A 16362-nucleotide genomic window follows, 5' to 3' on the forward strand; every position below is an offset into this window, starting at 1 on the left:
ACAGCATCAGAAAAACACAGAAAAGCCTCTTGAAAAGGGCTTTTACTGTGAGGATGCTGAGGCGCTGGCACAGAGAAGCTGCGGCTGCCCCATCCCTTGCAGTGCTCAAGGCCAGGTTGGACACAGGGGCTTGGAGCAGCTGCTCCAGTGGAAGAGGTCCCTATTGGAGCTGGAGGAGCTTTCAGGTCCCTTCCACCCCATCCACGCTGGGATCCCATGGTCCTATGGATCCCAAGCTCCGCCTCCCGTCGGGGATGCCCGTGGGGTCCGCAGCGGGGTCCGCACCGCGCAGGGTGCGCAGTGCCCCGGCCCGGGGTGCGCAGCCCACAGCGGGGCCGGCACCGGCCGCTCCCGGCGGCCTCGGGCGCCACCTGCGGGCGGACCCTGCTACTGCAGCGGCGGGGCTGGAACGGGGCGGGGGGGGAAGAGCCGGGGGTGGATGCAGGAGAGGGTCCGGAGCGGGGGGGTCCCAGTGTAGGTCAGGGGTGAGTCGCAACAGGGATGCTCCACATCCCACCCTGGGCATGGGCAGGATGCGACCCGACCTGCCCAGAGGTCCTGTACCCATCCCCGCTGAGCAGCAGGGGGGCACTTGGGAAGCAGCTGGAAGCCGAGTGGGAATGGCACTTCCAATAGCTGGAAAAGATGCTTTTCCTTCCCCTCTGTGTGTGTATTGGAGGTGTGTATTTGTCCAGGCCAAGCTGTGAGCACAAACACTGCAAGCTGGGCTGTTCAGGGCTTTGCAGGGGATTTGGGGGCTCCAAACATTCCCATAAATCACAGAATCATGGAATGAATTGGGTTGAAAGGGACCTTCAAGCTCATCCAGCTCCAACCCCTACCACGGGCAGGGACCCCTTCCACTGGAGCAGCTGCCCCAAGCCCCTGTGTCCAACGTGGCCTTGAGCACTGCCAGGGATGGGGCAGCCACAGCTTCCCTGGGTGAGAATTGGATTATCCCAATCCACATTTCCTTTTAGAAGGTGGCCTCTTAAACCACTCATCACCTTTCCACCATCAAAGGGAGCGTCTGGCTCCAGGATCCCAAGGAATCACAGCCCTGAACGTTCACAGGGGTTTCCCTAAATCCCAACCGCTCACTACAAAGCAATTCCCAAAGATGTGGGAGCCTCCTTGAGCATTGGTGAGCTCCAAGGGAAATGAACCCTTAAAGCAAATGGGAGGGCATAGAAGGAGGGATGAGGCTGGCAGGCACTGGAGCTGCTCTGAGGATCCGGGAATGGTGGATGTGGACCCTGCTTCTCCTGCAGGGATCCTTGGGCAGGCACCATGCAGCTCCCACTGGATGGGTAAATAGTGGGAAACACGGAACATTGGATGGAGTGGGGAACACAGCAGGGATGGGGGCTCAGCCCCACGGTTACTGCTCACACAGCAGGGATGGGGGCTCAGCCCCACGGTTACTGCTCACACAGCAGGGATGGGGGCTCAGCCCCACGGTTACTGCTCACACAGCAGGGACCAGCTCCGTGTTCTCAGCCGAGCAGGGATGTGTAGGGGCCTGTTTGAAGCACGTCCCCCACGCAGCAGCACACACGTCTCGAGGAGGGAGCGAGACGGTGGCTGGATCATTGTCTCACCCGGGGAAATGGGTTTTAATGAGGTTTTCAATAATAAAGTGGGATAATTTCCCTGGCTGCAGGATCATGAAATTTTCATGGCTCTTTCCCCTCCAAAGTTTTATCAGCCTTTTATTTTTAGCCACATATAATCCCCTCTTTTGAGAAGAGAATAATAGCACAGAAAGCTCTGATTTAGGGAAAGCTGCTCCTGGGCAGGGATGCGGGGACACATCACTCCGCTGGGAGCCCTGCCCCATGCTCCAGGGTGGGTGAAGACCCTGCAGGGATCCAGCTCTGATACAGGGTGGCAGTACTGGGTGCGAAGTGCTGGTACTGGGTGCTGATGCAGGGTGCGAGCATTGGGTGCATGCTGCTGGTGCAGGGTGCTGATTCTGGGTGCTTGGTACTGGTACCAGTACAAGATGCATAGGGTGGGTGCAGCGTGCAGATGATGGGTACCCGGTGGTGGTGCTGGGTGCTGATGCAGGATGCTAGGTGCTAGGTGATGGTACCAGTTCCGAGTGCTGGTGCAGATCAAGTGTTCGGTGCCTGATGCTGGTACCGTGATGGATGCTGGTGACGGATGCTAGTGCTGGGTACCGGGTCCTGCTGCCGGCTCCGGTCCTGGCTGCGGGCTCCGGATGGGCTCCGGTTGCCGGTGCCGGTCCCTGTGTGCCTGTCTCCGTGTGTGTGTTTTGACGTGAGGAAGTGCCAAAGCTGCAATTGCTTTAGGAAGTCAATCGCAGGGGCCGGGGGACGCGTGCGCAGTGCAGCCGCCCCGCTCCGCTCCGCTCCCGTTGCCTCTCCCTCTCCCTCCGGTGCCCAGCCCGGAGCAGCGCAGCGGCCGCCGGGGGCTGCGGACGGCGCTGCGCGGATGCCCGGCCCGTGAGTACCCCTCGGCCCGCACCGGGGCTCGGAGGAGGGGGGGGGACCCCCGGGCCCGATGCCCCCTCCCTCGCCCGATGCCCTCCCCGTTGTCGCGACCCCGCTTTGCTCGTACCCCCCCTCTCCCCGTGCATCCTCCCTTCGTGCGCGTTCCCGGCGCTGGGGCTGATGGAGAGCTCCGGTTGTGGCTGTGTCCGTCTGTGCGTCCGGCGGCTGTCTGTCACCAGCCCCATGTGCGAGGGCTTTAGGGGGGGGGGGGGGAAGGTGAAGGGAAAGGGGGGAGCAATGGGATGCTCCATAGGGATCACTGGTATGGGGGGGGGACACGGGACCCCGAGCACCGAGCAGGGAGGGGGCCCTCCCCGCCGCATCACCCCGCGGGAGGGCAGGGCTCCGAGGAGGAGGAGGAGGATGGAGGGAGGGGGAAGAAGGGGGGCACCCTCCAGCCGCAGGGCTGGGGCTTGCCCAGCCCATGGGGGGAGCTTGCAGCGAGGATTTCCCCCTGTCTGAGGCCTCCCCGGCTCCTCCTGCACCCACAGGTGGGTGCTAGGGCAGCGATGGAGCATCCTCGCTTGGCCAGGATCCCTCCTTCCCATGCAGCTCCCCAAGCCCCAGTGCTGTGCCCCATAGGGAGAGCAGCAGCAATCGGGAGCCCTGACCTGGATGTGTGGGGCTTGGGGAGCACCAGGGTTCAGGGAGGTCGGCTGAGGTCAGGGCGACCGCAGGCTCTGGTCCCCACCGCGTGGTCCAGCAGCGGCACAGCCATAGGGGTTGGTGCAGGGACCTGGCTCTTCCCATAGGGATGTGACATCCATCACCCACCACGAGCCCATCGTGCCGGGATGCCCTGACTTGGTGCCGTGTCCCTGTGGATGAGGGATGGAGAGGGCCACTCGGAGCTGCTCCACTTGTGGATCACGGGCAGCTCCCTCTCCCCACAGCCTCCATGAGGCTGCTCTGGCGCAGATCCATGGCCTTATTTAAGGAACTAAACAAAAAGTGTTAAGTGAGTGGGAGGGATTTCCCTGCTGCGAGGGGAGTTCATTCCCCTCTGGATGCGCCTCCACCATCCCCATCCATAGACACACTCGCCCCATCACACTGGATGAGCGAAGCCTGCGGTGTTCTCTATCCCGGTGGATCCCGTTTTCCTTGGGATACGGGTCGCCCCAGTGGGTACATACTTCAGAATAGCTCCCAAGGGATAGAGCCACATCAGATTTCCCTACAAGGATTTCGCTCCTCCGCTTCAGCCCTTCCCCACCAATGACTCAAGCTGCTAATCAAAATACAGTCGTGTTCTTCAGCAATTAAACAAGCTCCACCTCAGTAAGATTAGAGTGGGGAAGCAGGAATTTGGTGACATGGAGATACCTCCATCAGGGCGCGGGTGACTGGTTTGGGATTAGTATTAAAGGCAAAAAGGAAGGAGCCGAAGGTGGATGTTGGGATAACGCAGCTCAAACCCAGGGAGGGTGAAGGAGGAGAGCACCTTAGCAGGGCAGTGAATGCAGGAGTAGCTCATCTCTGAAGTGCATCCTCTCCCCTCCTCGCTGATCTGGGGCTGTAGTCTTGCTTTTAGGCTGGACTTGGGCTCCAGCATCTTGGCCTCATGCAGAAGTGAACTCAGGGCTCTTCCCTCTTAGCAACAGGTCCAGGGTGGTGAAGCAGCCACCACATCATTGCCCGGCCCCTGCTCAACCTCCTGTGGCTTCTCCTCTTCCTTTCCCCCCCATATCTTTGGATGGACAAAACCCTCGTGGAAAGGCAGCTCAGGAGGAGGCAGGAGCCGTGCTCGGTGCTGGCACCGCTCCTGAGCCACCCCATGCTGTGTCCTGGCTTCCCCTTCCTGCTCCTCCTCCTCAGGCTGCTTCCATGCTCCAGCCCTATGAGCACCCCAAAAGCAGAGCCTCTGTGCCACCCTTTGGGGTGCAGTGCTTCGGGTCCTGCCTGGAATAACAGCGGCTTCCGGGTGAGCCGGTGGCCACGGCCTTTGCTGAGACTTCCTATTACTCAGTTCCTCATTCTCTGCACATCTCTCTATGCATTTCCATCACAAAAGCAGTTCAGAGAGGGGAGGACCCGGAGGCAGTTGTTTATATACATTATGATTACCTTTTAATGTGCAGTGAAGGGAAGATGCTGGAGCTTATCACTGCTTGCTTGCATCCCATAATGTGTTTAGGAGGTGGGTTTGCCCATGGGGAGGACAGGCTGGGGGAAGAGCATCCGACATCTGTGGGGTAAGAGGGGAAGAAACTGAACTCGCTGACTAATGGGGACTCCAGCAACCCCAGTACAGAGCAGGAAGCTGCTCTGCAGTGACCATCAGTGTCCTGGTCCAGTGGGATCGGGGCCAGGAGCATCGGGAGTTTCAGGACACCTTTCATAGGGATCGAGCATCTTAAATCCAGCTGTGTGTGCTCTGCATTGTGCTGGTCCATGAGCCCTGGGCTTGCTCTATGGGACCAGGGGACACTGACCTGGTGGCTTTGGGGCCGAGCTGTAGTGGAATCAGAACACTGGTTCTTGCTGGTGTAAACCAAGGCAGCAACCCCTGAGTTCTGATGCATCTTCATCCTCCTGCAAAGCTGCTCTCTGGGAGCATGGAAGATTCCTTATGTCTGTTATTCTGGGGCAGCAACAGGCAGGGAAACACCAAAATCCTTTGGGGTTCATCTCCTTCACCTGAACCATGGGAAAAGGGGTTTTCCTGACAGCAGGAAGATGGATGGAGCTCGGCAACAAGCTGCTCTTCCAGTTCTCTGCCTGCTTGGAAACAGCCTCAGTTGACTTCTGAGGGCTCCGGGCTCGGGTTGGGAACATCCCTGGGTATGGGGGCCCAGGTTTGCCACGCTCCAGATGCACTTGTCCGTGCTTGCCCATTCCAGAGGCAGAAACACCACAGAGGCTCCGCAGCAGCCATGGGATGGGTATCGGAACGGAGCCCCAGTGTCCCTCAATGCAGGCTGAGGGTGCAATATCCACCTGTTCCCAGAGCTGGAGTTCCTGCTGGTTCAGTATAGATGGGGTCAAAGAGACAGCAAAGGGGGTTTGGGGTTAAGGATTTGGGGTTTCCCATTGCTTCCCCTTCTGCAAGCAGGAACTGAGCCTGGGCTTAAGCAGTTTCCTCTGACAGAAGGCAGCGTTTCAGTGCAAAGGGCAGGAGAAGAGCAAACAGGTAGAGGCATTAGCAGGAAGCCTGGAAAAGGAAGGGAAAGCTTCCAGCTATAGCCCTGAAACCAGCAGAGCCCAAGGGAAGATGCTGCTGTGGATCTGGTGTGGGTTTGCCCATGGAGTGAGCTCACAAGGGGGGATGTGGGGACACTGTGACAGCTGTGTCTGTATCCTGTGTCCTCCCATGGTACAGCTGAGCCCTGTAGCATCCCAGGGGCTTGGCAAAGGGCCTGGCCATGGTTTGGACATTGGGGATCTCACTGAGATCCCCAGCAAGGACCAGTACCATGATCTGAGCCCGGAATGCCTCCAGTAGCATCCCAGCTTGAGAGCAGTGCCCATCCGGAATGGGATGCGGCGGCTGCCCCATTGCTGGGGCCACCCCAATGGGGTGACAGCACTTCCTTCCTCATGGTATGGCCAAGCTGAACCCATCATCCTCCTTCCCTCTGCTTGGGGTTTAAATAAGCAGCACAAAGCTCCCATTGCTTGTCATGGCTGGGGCAAGGCAGAGCATCACTGCTGCAGCGGTGGCAATGAGGCTGCTGTGACTGCAGCACAGGGGTCACCCACATCCTTTGGGATGCTCCCATGTGTCAAGGGGTCCACCAAATCCCCCTTGCTGTGGATATTTGCCTGCAGGAGTCTCCTGTGGGACTCATCCCTGTTCTAACACAGGACAAGGGCCTGATGTGGAAGTATTCTGACCAGTACAAGTGAAAACTCAGCTCTGCAAGCTCTGCTCCAGGTGGCACTGGGTCTGGGGTGCCAGCCCATCCATGGTGTTCACATCTACCTAAAGCCAGACCTCAAAAGGCATCCATCAGTGCTCTCAGTGTGCAGGCAATGGGGCCCCCAGCATAAACCCAGGGTCCCCATGTGGGGGTTGTCCCCTTGGTCCCCAGCCGTTGTACTGGTGTAACCGCAGCCTGTCTGGTCCCATCACTGGTTGAACCTGCTCAGCCCTGCCCTGACCACATCAATGCTGCGTGGGGCTGTGCCCTGGGCAGGGAGCGTGGCTGAGAGCAGGGCCAGACCTGTCCTTGGCATGACCGGACCCACCGGCTCCCAACCCTCCTCCCTGTGCCTGTGGGGTGGCTCCGGATGCAGCCGGTGGGGTCTGGTTGCACTGGGGAGCACTCGGAGCTGCAGTAAGTGACCCCTTTGATCCGCTTTTCCCTTCCTTTTCATCCCAATCCCAACTGATTCTCTGCCTGGTTCCTTGGAAGGGGCAATTCCTCTTCTTATCCTCAGTCCTCCCCATCCCTATTACCACTAATACCCCCTCCTTTGCCCCCTGGTCCCCAGTGGGATGCCCATACTGGAATACACTGGGATGGGGACTCATGGGCTGGCAGCACCCTCTGATCACACAGCACCCCCCCTATGGCTCAGCTCTCACTCTGACCACACCAATGCCAAATCCCTCCTTTCCCTCTTCCCCCCCATCATCCGCTGGGCTCCATCCATGCGGTTTAGCCCCTGCTGGGTATTGATTACCGGGATCTTTCTTCTCCTTACGCATGGATCATTACCAACTGCTTAACAGGAGTTTGCCTTCCCAACGCCGCGGTACGTCTGCTAATAGAAACATAATTGTCAGGGTTTGCCTGCTTAAATCCCCAGCTGATTGTGGCAGGGGCTATTTTTATGCTCGGAAAGAATGAACTCTGTTTCAGTGCAAAAGGGGCCGGAGGATGGGTGCTGGCAATGCTGTGCCCATTGGGGCTGTGCTGGGACAGAGCTCTGGGTCCATTCGCCTCTTTGCAGCAGCTGATGGAGAGGTTCTTGTGGTCCTTTTGGTGGGGTTTGGCTTGAAGGATGCTCAGTGTAGGAATACAGGTGAGGAGAGGACAGGGCTCTGAGGTCCAGACCTGAGAGGTGCCCATGGGGCTGTTGTGAAGGACCAAGGAGATGATGGGAGATGCTGCAGCATCTCCTGGTTCCCATCACCAGGACCCCCATTCCCAGTCCCAGCGGATAGCAGACAAATCACTGCAGGGCAGAGGCACCCATTCACCTGCTCCATGTGCATGGGCACGTCTATGGTGTTATCAGTGACATGTGCTCAATGGGTGTCAGGGATGTGGCCACATGAACACCGTCACCCCCTCATCCCAGTGTGACTGAGGGACCGGAGCCCATAGCACCAGGATGAGCCCAAGCCCATGGTGGGGGGCTCAGTGTCTTTAATCCTTCTCTAATAGGATGCAAAAGGGGATGGGAAAAGACTGGGTTTAAATATAGCTCCTAAAGCTTCCTGTGTGCAGGCAGGTGGCTGGGGCTGGCTGTGGGTTGGGGCTCGGTGGTGTCTCCCATGGGGTAACCGCAGCAGAGCATCACCAGTCCCTATCACCCCCCAGGGCTGGCCCACATCTGGTTGTGCTCAGTGGTTGGTGTCAGCCAAATCTGGCACCAGAAAGGCAGGGAGGAGGAGGCAGGAGGCTGCTGAACCCTTATGAGACACTGGAGAATCCAGCAGTGATGTGCAGGCAGCTGGGGCTGCTGAGCTCTGCGGCACTGATCCAGCATGGATGGTATCACAGGGTGCTTTGCAGCTCCTCCAAGGTATGGAAAGGGGCTGGATCCGGATCTGGTGCTGTTCCCCATCAAGGCATTGCTGGTGCGTGGCAGGGGCTTGGCCAGGGTTGGGGTCTCCACCATTACCAGGGGGGTTGTGCATCACCCCAGGCTGGGTGATCCCTATGGATGCCTGTGATGAGCAACAGAGCTGCTCTCCTTTGGGTGACAGTGATGGGGTGGGCTGGGGACAGCCGCAGTGTGATCCGGCTGCTGTTTGGGTGCTGGGATGTGCAGTGTTGGGAAGGGAGGAGATAACAGCTCCGTGTCCACAGGGAAGTGGCTGTGCCAAGCGGGGCGCTGGGCCAGGCTGATAACAGGCACAGCCGGGTACCCTGGGGCAGCATGCAGGGAGATGTCAGCATTCCCCTTCCTCTTTCTCCCCTCTTCTCCCTTTTTCTTCCCTTTTCTCTCTTTTTCTTCCATTTTCCACCTTTTTCTCCCATTTTCCACCTTTTTCTCCCATTTTCCACCTTTTTCTCCCATTTTCCACCTTTTCCTCTCCTTTTCCACCTGCACTGATGCCCATGTGAGTGAGAGGCAGCCACCAGCAGAGACCATGCCCCAGTATCCACTGATGTAGTGCCAGGGCTGGACCCTTCCACCGCAGCGGTGCCCAAGGCAAACTCAACCACAGAAGCAGAGATCGGGCGTTCGGTTTCTCTCTGTTTCTTCTGAAGGGGAAAGGAACCCAACCAAGTTCACTTGTGAGTCACTCTTGGCCAATGGGGCCGCGCTCTGAGGCTGGCACATCCCTGGCACCACAGTGATGCTGCTGGGAGGCAGCGTGTGAGGCTCTGCCTCAGCCCAGCCCTGGGTACCAGCCCCTTCCCTCGCTGCCCATCCTCATCCCTTGCCTGGAGCACAGTGTGGAACCCACCAGCTGGGGACCAGGCTGTGCCCACCATAGGGATGCATCTGCCCATCACTCCTCACTTCCTTGCCCATGGGGTTGGTGCCAGCACTGATGCACCCGGATTATCTCTGAGCCAGCGCCGTGCTCAGTGCCAGGGCTGCCTCGGGACTGCTGTCCTCATGCCTATGGAAGCCACTGGATCCTAGGGACGGGAAGCACGAGGATGCCCTGGCTCGGCTGCCGGTGGCACTCACTGTGCCCTGTTGGGGTGAGGATTGCAGCCGGGGCCTTCCCAAAAAAGGCCCTAACTCTGGGTTGCGTTTGCCACTTCCCTCACCACTCCCTTTCCTGTGAGAGGATGTGCTCGGGGCCTTTCTCTTTCTCTCTCCTCTCCCGGCTCCCTGCCCTCGGAGCAGGGGATGCTGTGCTCGCCCTGAGCCGGCCGGGGTCGCCCTGGCTGGCACCGGCCACCGCGGCATGGCCAAGGTGCAGGTATGGATGCGCCGGTGGCATCTCCCCTTGGATCCCCCTTCCCACCTCCAGCTGTGGCACAGGGTCTGGTGTGCACCCAGGGTTGTATTGGGGTGTCCTGCACTGGGTGGGTGCTGGTTTGTGCTGGGGATGATGGGGGGTGACACCGCGCTGCTCCCATCAGGGGGCATGAGGGGTGTCAGCCCCATGGCCGGTACTTGCCATCACCTTGGTGTTGTCTGCATGGGGACCCTGCTGCCACGGCTCCCATCGTGGCTGGCACAGGGGGATTGTGGTGCCTGCTTTGCCCAATGTGAGCTTCGTGTGGGGCAGCCCAATGGAAGGGCAGGCTCCCTTTGAAAGGGATTTTGGGGGGCTCTGTTGCATGGGGGTCCCCTCTCTATGAGGAGAGGATGAGGCCATGCCATGTGCAGCAGGGACATCACTGAGCGCATGGGGACTCCCACTGCAGCCCCCAGCACCAGGCAGTGATGATGGCAAAGGCTCACACAGGGTTTGGGTTCAGGAGGGTTTTGGGGCGAGGAAACGTCCCCTTTCCATCCCCCTTCCTCATTTCACAGCCTCACATGTGCTTCCGCCTTCCCTCTGCTGCCTGATGGGACTTCCTTATCCGCTGCCCCTGCAACATCCCTATGGCCCCCGCTCTGTTGGGGGGTGCTGAGGGGTGCAAAAGCAACCGTAGGGGTCCCCATTGTGGTGGCATTGCCCTTTGGAGCCAACCTGGAGCTGGTCCTGCCTCCTGGCCGGGTGCTGAGTGCACCCCACATGCATGGGATGGGGATGCTCCTTGCTTGGGGGATGCTGCTCCATCCTGATGCCTCTCTGGGGTGGTTTGGCTTGGGGGTCTGCTGTGGGCAGAAGCAAAGAGCCTGGAGCAATGCCATGTGCTGTCCCCATCTGTGTCCCTCTGGCACCCTCCATCCGGGAGCTTTGGGATGGGCTGCAGGGAAGCAGGGTTTTCCCAGCTGTAGGATTCCCTCCTGCTCGCCCCATTCCTGCAGCCTCATCACCAGTGCCTGTAATTAGTGCTGGGGTCAGATGGAGCCGAGGGAAGCACAGGGGGGGGGGACAGGAGCAGAGGCACCGCTGAGCTGGTGACAAGGGCTATAAATAGGGACAATTGGGAGTGAAACGTGGACTGGCTCCTTTTTGGCTCCTGCGGGAGCACTGGGAGCCAGAGGGAGGGTTGGGAGGGCCCAGGGCAGGAGCTCATGGAAGGCAAACCCAGGGACAAGGGACCATGAGCTCAGGGGACAGCTCTGTCCCCACATGGGACCTGCATCCCGGCTCCATCCCCATTGCAAGGCTCAGACCCGAGGTGATGGACCTGGGGCAGCTCAACACAGGGATGCTGGGACTGAGGCACAAGGGACTGTGCCCTGCTCCTGTTCCTTCATTCTGGCAAGGGAAGGGCTGTGATTGCTGCCCAGGATGCAGAGCTGGATGTGACCACATCCTCCCCATCCCTCGGTGGGTGCTGAGCACTGGTACCCAGCACTGCTCCTGCCCAGGAGCATCCCTGTTCCAGGCTGGACCAATGGTGCCGGCAGGGACAGGCAGCCTATGGGACCATCCTGCAGTGGTGCAGAGCACTGGAGCTGGCACAGAGGGAGTCCTGTTTTGGTGCTGGGCGCTGTGAAAACTCTTCCCCCCCCATTTCCTTCCACTCACATGATGCTGTGGAGCTGCTCCGACTTCCCCATCCTCTGCATGAAAGCCCTGGTTGCGGGGGGGGTGTCCATTGGTGCTTCCCCATGGCTGGGACCATTAGGCTGGTGGCTGAGCCCCACACCATGCCCGGCCCCATTGCGGGGCTCAGCAGCACGGTCAGGGTCCTGGCATGAAGCATGGGGCTGGCAGAGCATCTACCACCCCATATCCCCTCCTCCTTTCCTATTCACTTCCTTCACCCGCTGCCTGCATAGGGCTCCATTGGTGATGGTTAACACTGTGCTGATGCTCTCCCTGCCCACAGGCTCCATCCAGGAGGCCGCAGGGACCATAGCCAGGGGCTCACCCGAGGGCCACGAGGAGCCCAGAGCAGCAGAAGAGCCCCTGGAGCACGACCCAAGCCCGTCCACCGTGTATGAGGCTGGGACGCAGGTGAGGAGCTGGAAGGGAACCACAGCAGGTCACTCACTGCATGTGGGTCCCATGTGCTGCTCCATGTGCTCATTGACTTGTGCCCATTGCAGTACACAGGACCCGCGTCCGCAGAGACTCCCCTTCCGATGTCCCGGCATGAGGCTTCTCCGACAACGGTGCAACCGGCCAACCACCACCGCCCCAATGCCTGCTGCTTCTGCTGGTGCTGCTGCTGCAGCTGCTCATGGTACGTCCCTCTTGGGGCCATGGGATGCAGGGGTCCTACAGCATCCCTGGCTCCTGGGTGCAGCGTGGCCCTTGGGTGCTGTTTGTGGGTCCCACAGCATCCCTGACTCCTGGGTGCAGCGTGGCCCTTGGGTGCTGTTTGTGGGTCCCACAGCATCCCTGACTCCTGGGTGCAGTGTGGCCCTTGGGTGCTGTTTGTGGGTCCCACAGCATCCCTGACTCCTGGGTGCAGCATGGCCCTTGGGTGCTGTTTGTGGGTCCCACAGCATCCCTGACTCCTGGGTGCAGCGTGGTCCTTGGGTGCTGTTTGTGGTACCCACAGCACAGGCAGCTGGGATGGAGCTGAGCCTTTGGGATGCTGTGTACTCCCGATGGCACAAGGGTCAGGGTGTGCAGGTGTTTTGGAGCAGATGGGCACAGTGGGGCCGGGTTGTGTTGCTCTCCTTGGTGGGTTCAAGTTGTGCTGTGAGGGCAGGAGGGGTTTGCTGCCTGTTTCCAGCAAGGAAGGGCAGGAGGGCTCCATGTCCATGCCCAGCACTGAGCTGCCTTCTCATGGCTGCAGTGGATGCCCGAAGTGGATGGTCCATGTCCATTGGAGCCCTCCCAGGAGCAGCAGGAGCAGAGTCCAGCAGTGCCCAAAGCCAAGGATGTAACCAGCTGAATCCTGATCCCTAATGGATAGCCCAGATTTTGGAGCTCACATCTGCTCTTTCCATCCTCAGCATCTCCCTGCTCCCATTGCCGATGCCTTTGGGCTTTACAGCCACTGACAGCACTGACCTGAAGCTGAGCCTTGTGCAAAGCTGTCAGCCCCATGCAAACCCCCGTTGGGTCCTTGGGGCCTCATCTCACCTGATCCCATCTCATTACCTTGCATTCACACAGCAGCGAGAGCATCCTGCCCCTAAGCTCTGCTTCCAGGATGCTGCTCTGAGCAGAGTGCCCCTTCCCTGTGTCCCTCCTCCATCTCTGCAGGAGCCTGTGAGCAGGGATGGGAAGGAAATCCCTCCTTATGGAGCAAACAGTGACCAATGTGTGCTGGGACTCACTGAGCAGGGGGTTCTGCACATCACAGCCACTGTGTGCCAGCAGCAGCCATGGTGTCGCAAGCAGGATGCACTGCGGTCAGCCTGGGCACTGAAACTGGAGGGATGCTGGCTGTGCTGGGGTGAGGGATGCAGGAGCATCCCCAGCATCCCTGACTACCTTTCCATGTCCCCTGTTAGGAACGAGGACCGGGAGCGAGCGTGGAGGGCATCCCGGGAGACCAAACTGGAGACCATCCCAAACTGTGAAGCCTGGTGAGTGCCAAAGGGTTGGGTGCACAGCATGGGTCCCATTGCCCCCATCCATGGAACCCAGGTCCATATCCTGGCACATACATGAGGAGCAGGATCAGGGCATCGGGATTCAGGGGTTCCTGATGCTGTGTCCCTGGTTCCCAGCAGGAAATGGGAGCCTGGAGCCACTGGATGCAGCCCTCTTGTAATAGTGGCCCTTGGGAAACTGAGGCATGCAAGAACCTCAGGAGCTTTCAGGCCACATCCCAAGGGCAGAGTCTCATCCTGCCCTTTCAACCCACTGCTGGGAGCACCTTATATCCAGAGGGATAGGAGGGGCTGGGCTGTTCCTTTGGGATCAGCGCTGCAGAAGCAGATGCAGTGTACATGCACCACAGGACACAGTGCAGTTACACTGCACCCAGCACCCCCCAGGGCATCCTGCACACACAGCCCAGCACCAGGCTCAGCTATGCCCATCAGTGCTGCCCCTGCTTCAGCAGGTAATGAGCATCTGCTCCCTCATTGCCAGCTGTGAGGGTGGCTCAGAGCGGCAGGGAAGGGCTTGTGCTCCTTCTTCATGGGTCTGTGCAAAGCCAGCACCAGGACAGGGCTCAGCTTGGGGTATTCAGCTGATAGACACCAACAACAGCCTCTTAACTAAATGACCTTAAGGCTCATCCAGCACCCTCACAGTAAAGAGCTTCCTTATATCTAACCATGAACTTCCCCTGTTCCAGTTTGAACCCATCACCCCTTGTCCTGTCGCTACAGTCCCTGCTGTAGAATCCCTCCCCAGCATCCTTGTAGATGGATACTGGATAGATACTGATATGGATACAGACACTGGAAGCTGCTCTGAGGTCTCCATGCAGCTTCTCTTCTCATAGAATCATAGAATAGTTAGGATTGGAAAGGACCTTAAGATCATCCAGTTCCAACCCCCTGCCATGGGCAGGGACACCTCACACTAAACCATATCACCCAAGGCTTCATCCAACCTGGTCTTGAACACTGCCAGGGATGGAGCATTCACAACCTCCCTGGGCAACCCATTCCAGTGCCTCAGCACCCTCACAGTAAAGGATTTCTTCCTTATATCAAGTCTAAACCTCTGCTGTTTAAGTTTCAACCCATTACCCCTTGTCCTATCACTACAGTCCCTAATGAATAGTCCCTCCCCAGCATCCCTGTAGGCCCCTTCAGCCCCAATGTTCTCAGCCTGGCTCCATACAGGAGCTGCTCCAGCCCCTGCTCATCCTCATGGCCTTGCTCCAGCAGCTCCATATCCACACTGCACACAGTGCTGTGGGTTGGGGCAGGATTAGCTCCATGCAGGACGGGCACAGGGCTTCAGGGACAGCACCAGGGATACTCAGGGATGAACCATTGAGCTCCATGGCCATAACTCTGTCCCTTTGCCTCTCCGGGGGGACCCGTCAGCACCAAACCCACACCGGAGGAGGTGCGGGGCTGGGCACAGTCCTTTGAGAAGCTGATGAAGAGCCCCGCAGGCCGCAACGTCTTCCGGGAGTTCTTGAGGACTGAGTACAGTGAGGAGAACATGCTCTTCTGGCTGGCGTGCGAGGAGCTCAAGGCCGAGTGCAACAAGCACAGCATCGATGAGAAGGCAAGGATGATCTACGAGGACTACATCTCCATCCTCTCGCCCAAGGAGGTATGGAAGGGGGGGCAGAGATGCTCAAATAGGGCTGGAAGGGATGGTCCTTAGAGGCATCCAATCGACCAGGTTGGAAATGACCTTTAAGATCCTCAAGTCCAAGCGTTAACCCAGTCCACTGCACTGGGACAGGGCTCTGGTCCAGCCCGGAAGCAAGCTGGGGATGGGGTGGTTTGCTTCGTGGTTGTACAGGGATGGCAGTGAGAGCATCCCCCCCTCCGGATGCTGCTGGCTGTGGGACCCAAGGGCCTGGTTGTGCTGCGGGGCTGAAGCCTCACGAGGGCACCAGCGGGCTGAGGAGATGCCGCATCCCGGCTCTGAGCATCCCTGGAATGGGGGCAGCCAGGGTGGGAGCAGCCTGAACCCCGTCCTTGTGTCCAGCAAGGGGAGGACCCGGTGAGCTCCATGCAGCTCACCCCAAAACACCCTGGCTATGGTGCGGATGTAGCCTGGAGCACTCTGTGGTCCTCCAGGTGCTGCATTGATACCCAATGGCACAGAATCCCAGCCTGCTTTGGGATGGAAGGGACCTTAAAGCTCCTCCAGCTCCAACCCTTCCACTGGAGCAGCTGCTCCAAGCCCCTGTGTCCAACCTGGCCTTGAACACTGCCAGGGATGGGGCAGCCACAGCTTCTCTGGGCACCCTGTGCCAGTGCCTCAGCACCCTCACAGGGAACAGCTTCTGCCTCAGAGCTCAGCTCAGTCTCCCCTGGGGCAGGTTCAAGCCATTCCCCTTGGCCTGTCCCTACATCCCTTGTCCCAAGCCCCTCTCCAGGTTTCCTGCAGCCCCTTTAGGCACTGGAGCTGCTCTCAGGTCTCCCCTTCAGTAACCTTATCCAGGCTGAACCTGTCCCTCACCCCCTGTTTCTGCCCAGGTGAGCCTGGACTCACGGGTGCGGGAGGTGATCAACCGGAAGATGCAGGAGCCGTCCTCACACACCTTCGACGATGCTCAGCTCCAGATCTACACGCTCATGCACAGAGACTCCTACCCTCGCTTCCTGAACTCTGCCATATACAAATCGCTGCTCCAGAGCATCTCCCACTCCTCCTCCGAGTCCTAAAAGGGCTCCCGATGGCCGCGGGGACGCCGGTGGGGACACAGTAGCCAAAAGGGGGGGGCTCTCGGTGCCTTGTCCCTGCTGGCCCCCTCCTAAGTTTTTAGCTTTTTACCTAGGAACCATCACCCTGGTCTCTGGGCCACCCTCTGGGACTGGTGGCATCTGTACTACTGACCCCCTGCCCCATCCCTGGCTGGAGCGAGCTGGGAGCGCACCCAGGGCCCGGCTCATCCCATTTGGAAGAGGTCACTTTATCCCATCTCCACCACACGTTGGGGACACAGCACTGTCCCCATTTCCCACCTGAGACCCAGTTGGGGGGCTGGGTTGGGGGGGTTGGGGTGGGGGGAGGTCGAGTGTTGGATTCTTTTGGTTTGGTTTTTTACTTTTGATTTGAAATGCGCTTTTTTGGTTGGCTTTTATTGGGATATGGGGG

The 16362-nt window shown here is 59.1% G+C and overlaps 1 protein-coding gene across 4 annotated transcripts; it reads left to right on the plus strand.

The window, feature by feature from the left end:
- The first annotated feature begins 2357 nt into the window (after nt 1-2357).
- RGS19 (regulator of G protein signaling 19) lies at nt 2358-16235 on the plus strand. Of its 4 annotated transcripts, none has more exons than XM_034066883.1 (6): nt 2358-2468; nt 11549-11676; nt 11769-11905; nt 13131-13205; nt 14628-14862; nt 15741-16235. In XM_034066883.1, the coding sequence occupies exons 3-6, from the start codon at nt 11805-11807 to the stop codon at nt 15927-15929; spliced, it is 600 nt and encodes a 199-aa protein (XP_033922774.1). In that variant the 5' UTR covers nt 2358-2468; nt 11549-11676; nt 11769-11804; the 3' UTR covers nt 15930-16235. The 4 variants fall into 4 exon arrangements, with proteins under 4 accessions (XP_033922774.1, XP_033922773.1, XP_033922775.1 ...); XM_034066882.1 differs by lacking the exon at nt 2358-2468 and adding an exon at nt 6684-6796; XM_034066884.1 differs by lacking the exon at nt 2358-2468 and adding an exon at nt 9450-9573.
- The last annotated feature ends 127 nt before the right edge of the window (nt 16236-16362 follow it).

Source organism: Melopsittacus undulatus, chromosome 10 (assembly GCF_012275295.1).
Source record: "Melopsittacus undulatus isolate bMelUnd1 chromosome 10, bMelUnd1.mat.Z, whole genome shotgun sequence".
NCBI lineage: Eukaryota > Metazoa > Chordata > Aves > Psittaciformes > Psittaculidae > Melopsittacus > Melopsittacus undulatus.

Excerpts from the sequence above, each read along its gene's own strand:
- RGS19 (XM_034066882.1), top strand. The coding sequence starts at position 6,694 with ATGACCGGACCCACCGGCTCCCAACCCTCCTCCCTGTGCCTGTGGGGT. Across the intron at positions 6,797-11,548 it reads GGGGAGCACTCGGAGCTGCA|GCTCCATCCAGGAGGCCGCA; the intron begins GTAAGTGACCCC and ends CCCTGCCCACAG. Across the intron at positions 13,206-14,627 it reads ATCCCAAACTGTGAAGCCTG|CACCAAACCCACACCGGAGG; the intron begins GTGAGTGCCAAA and ends GGGACCCGTCAG.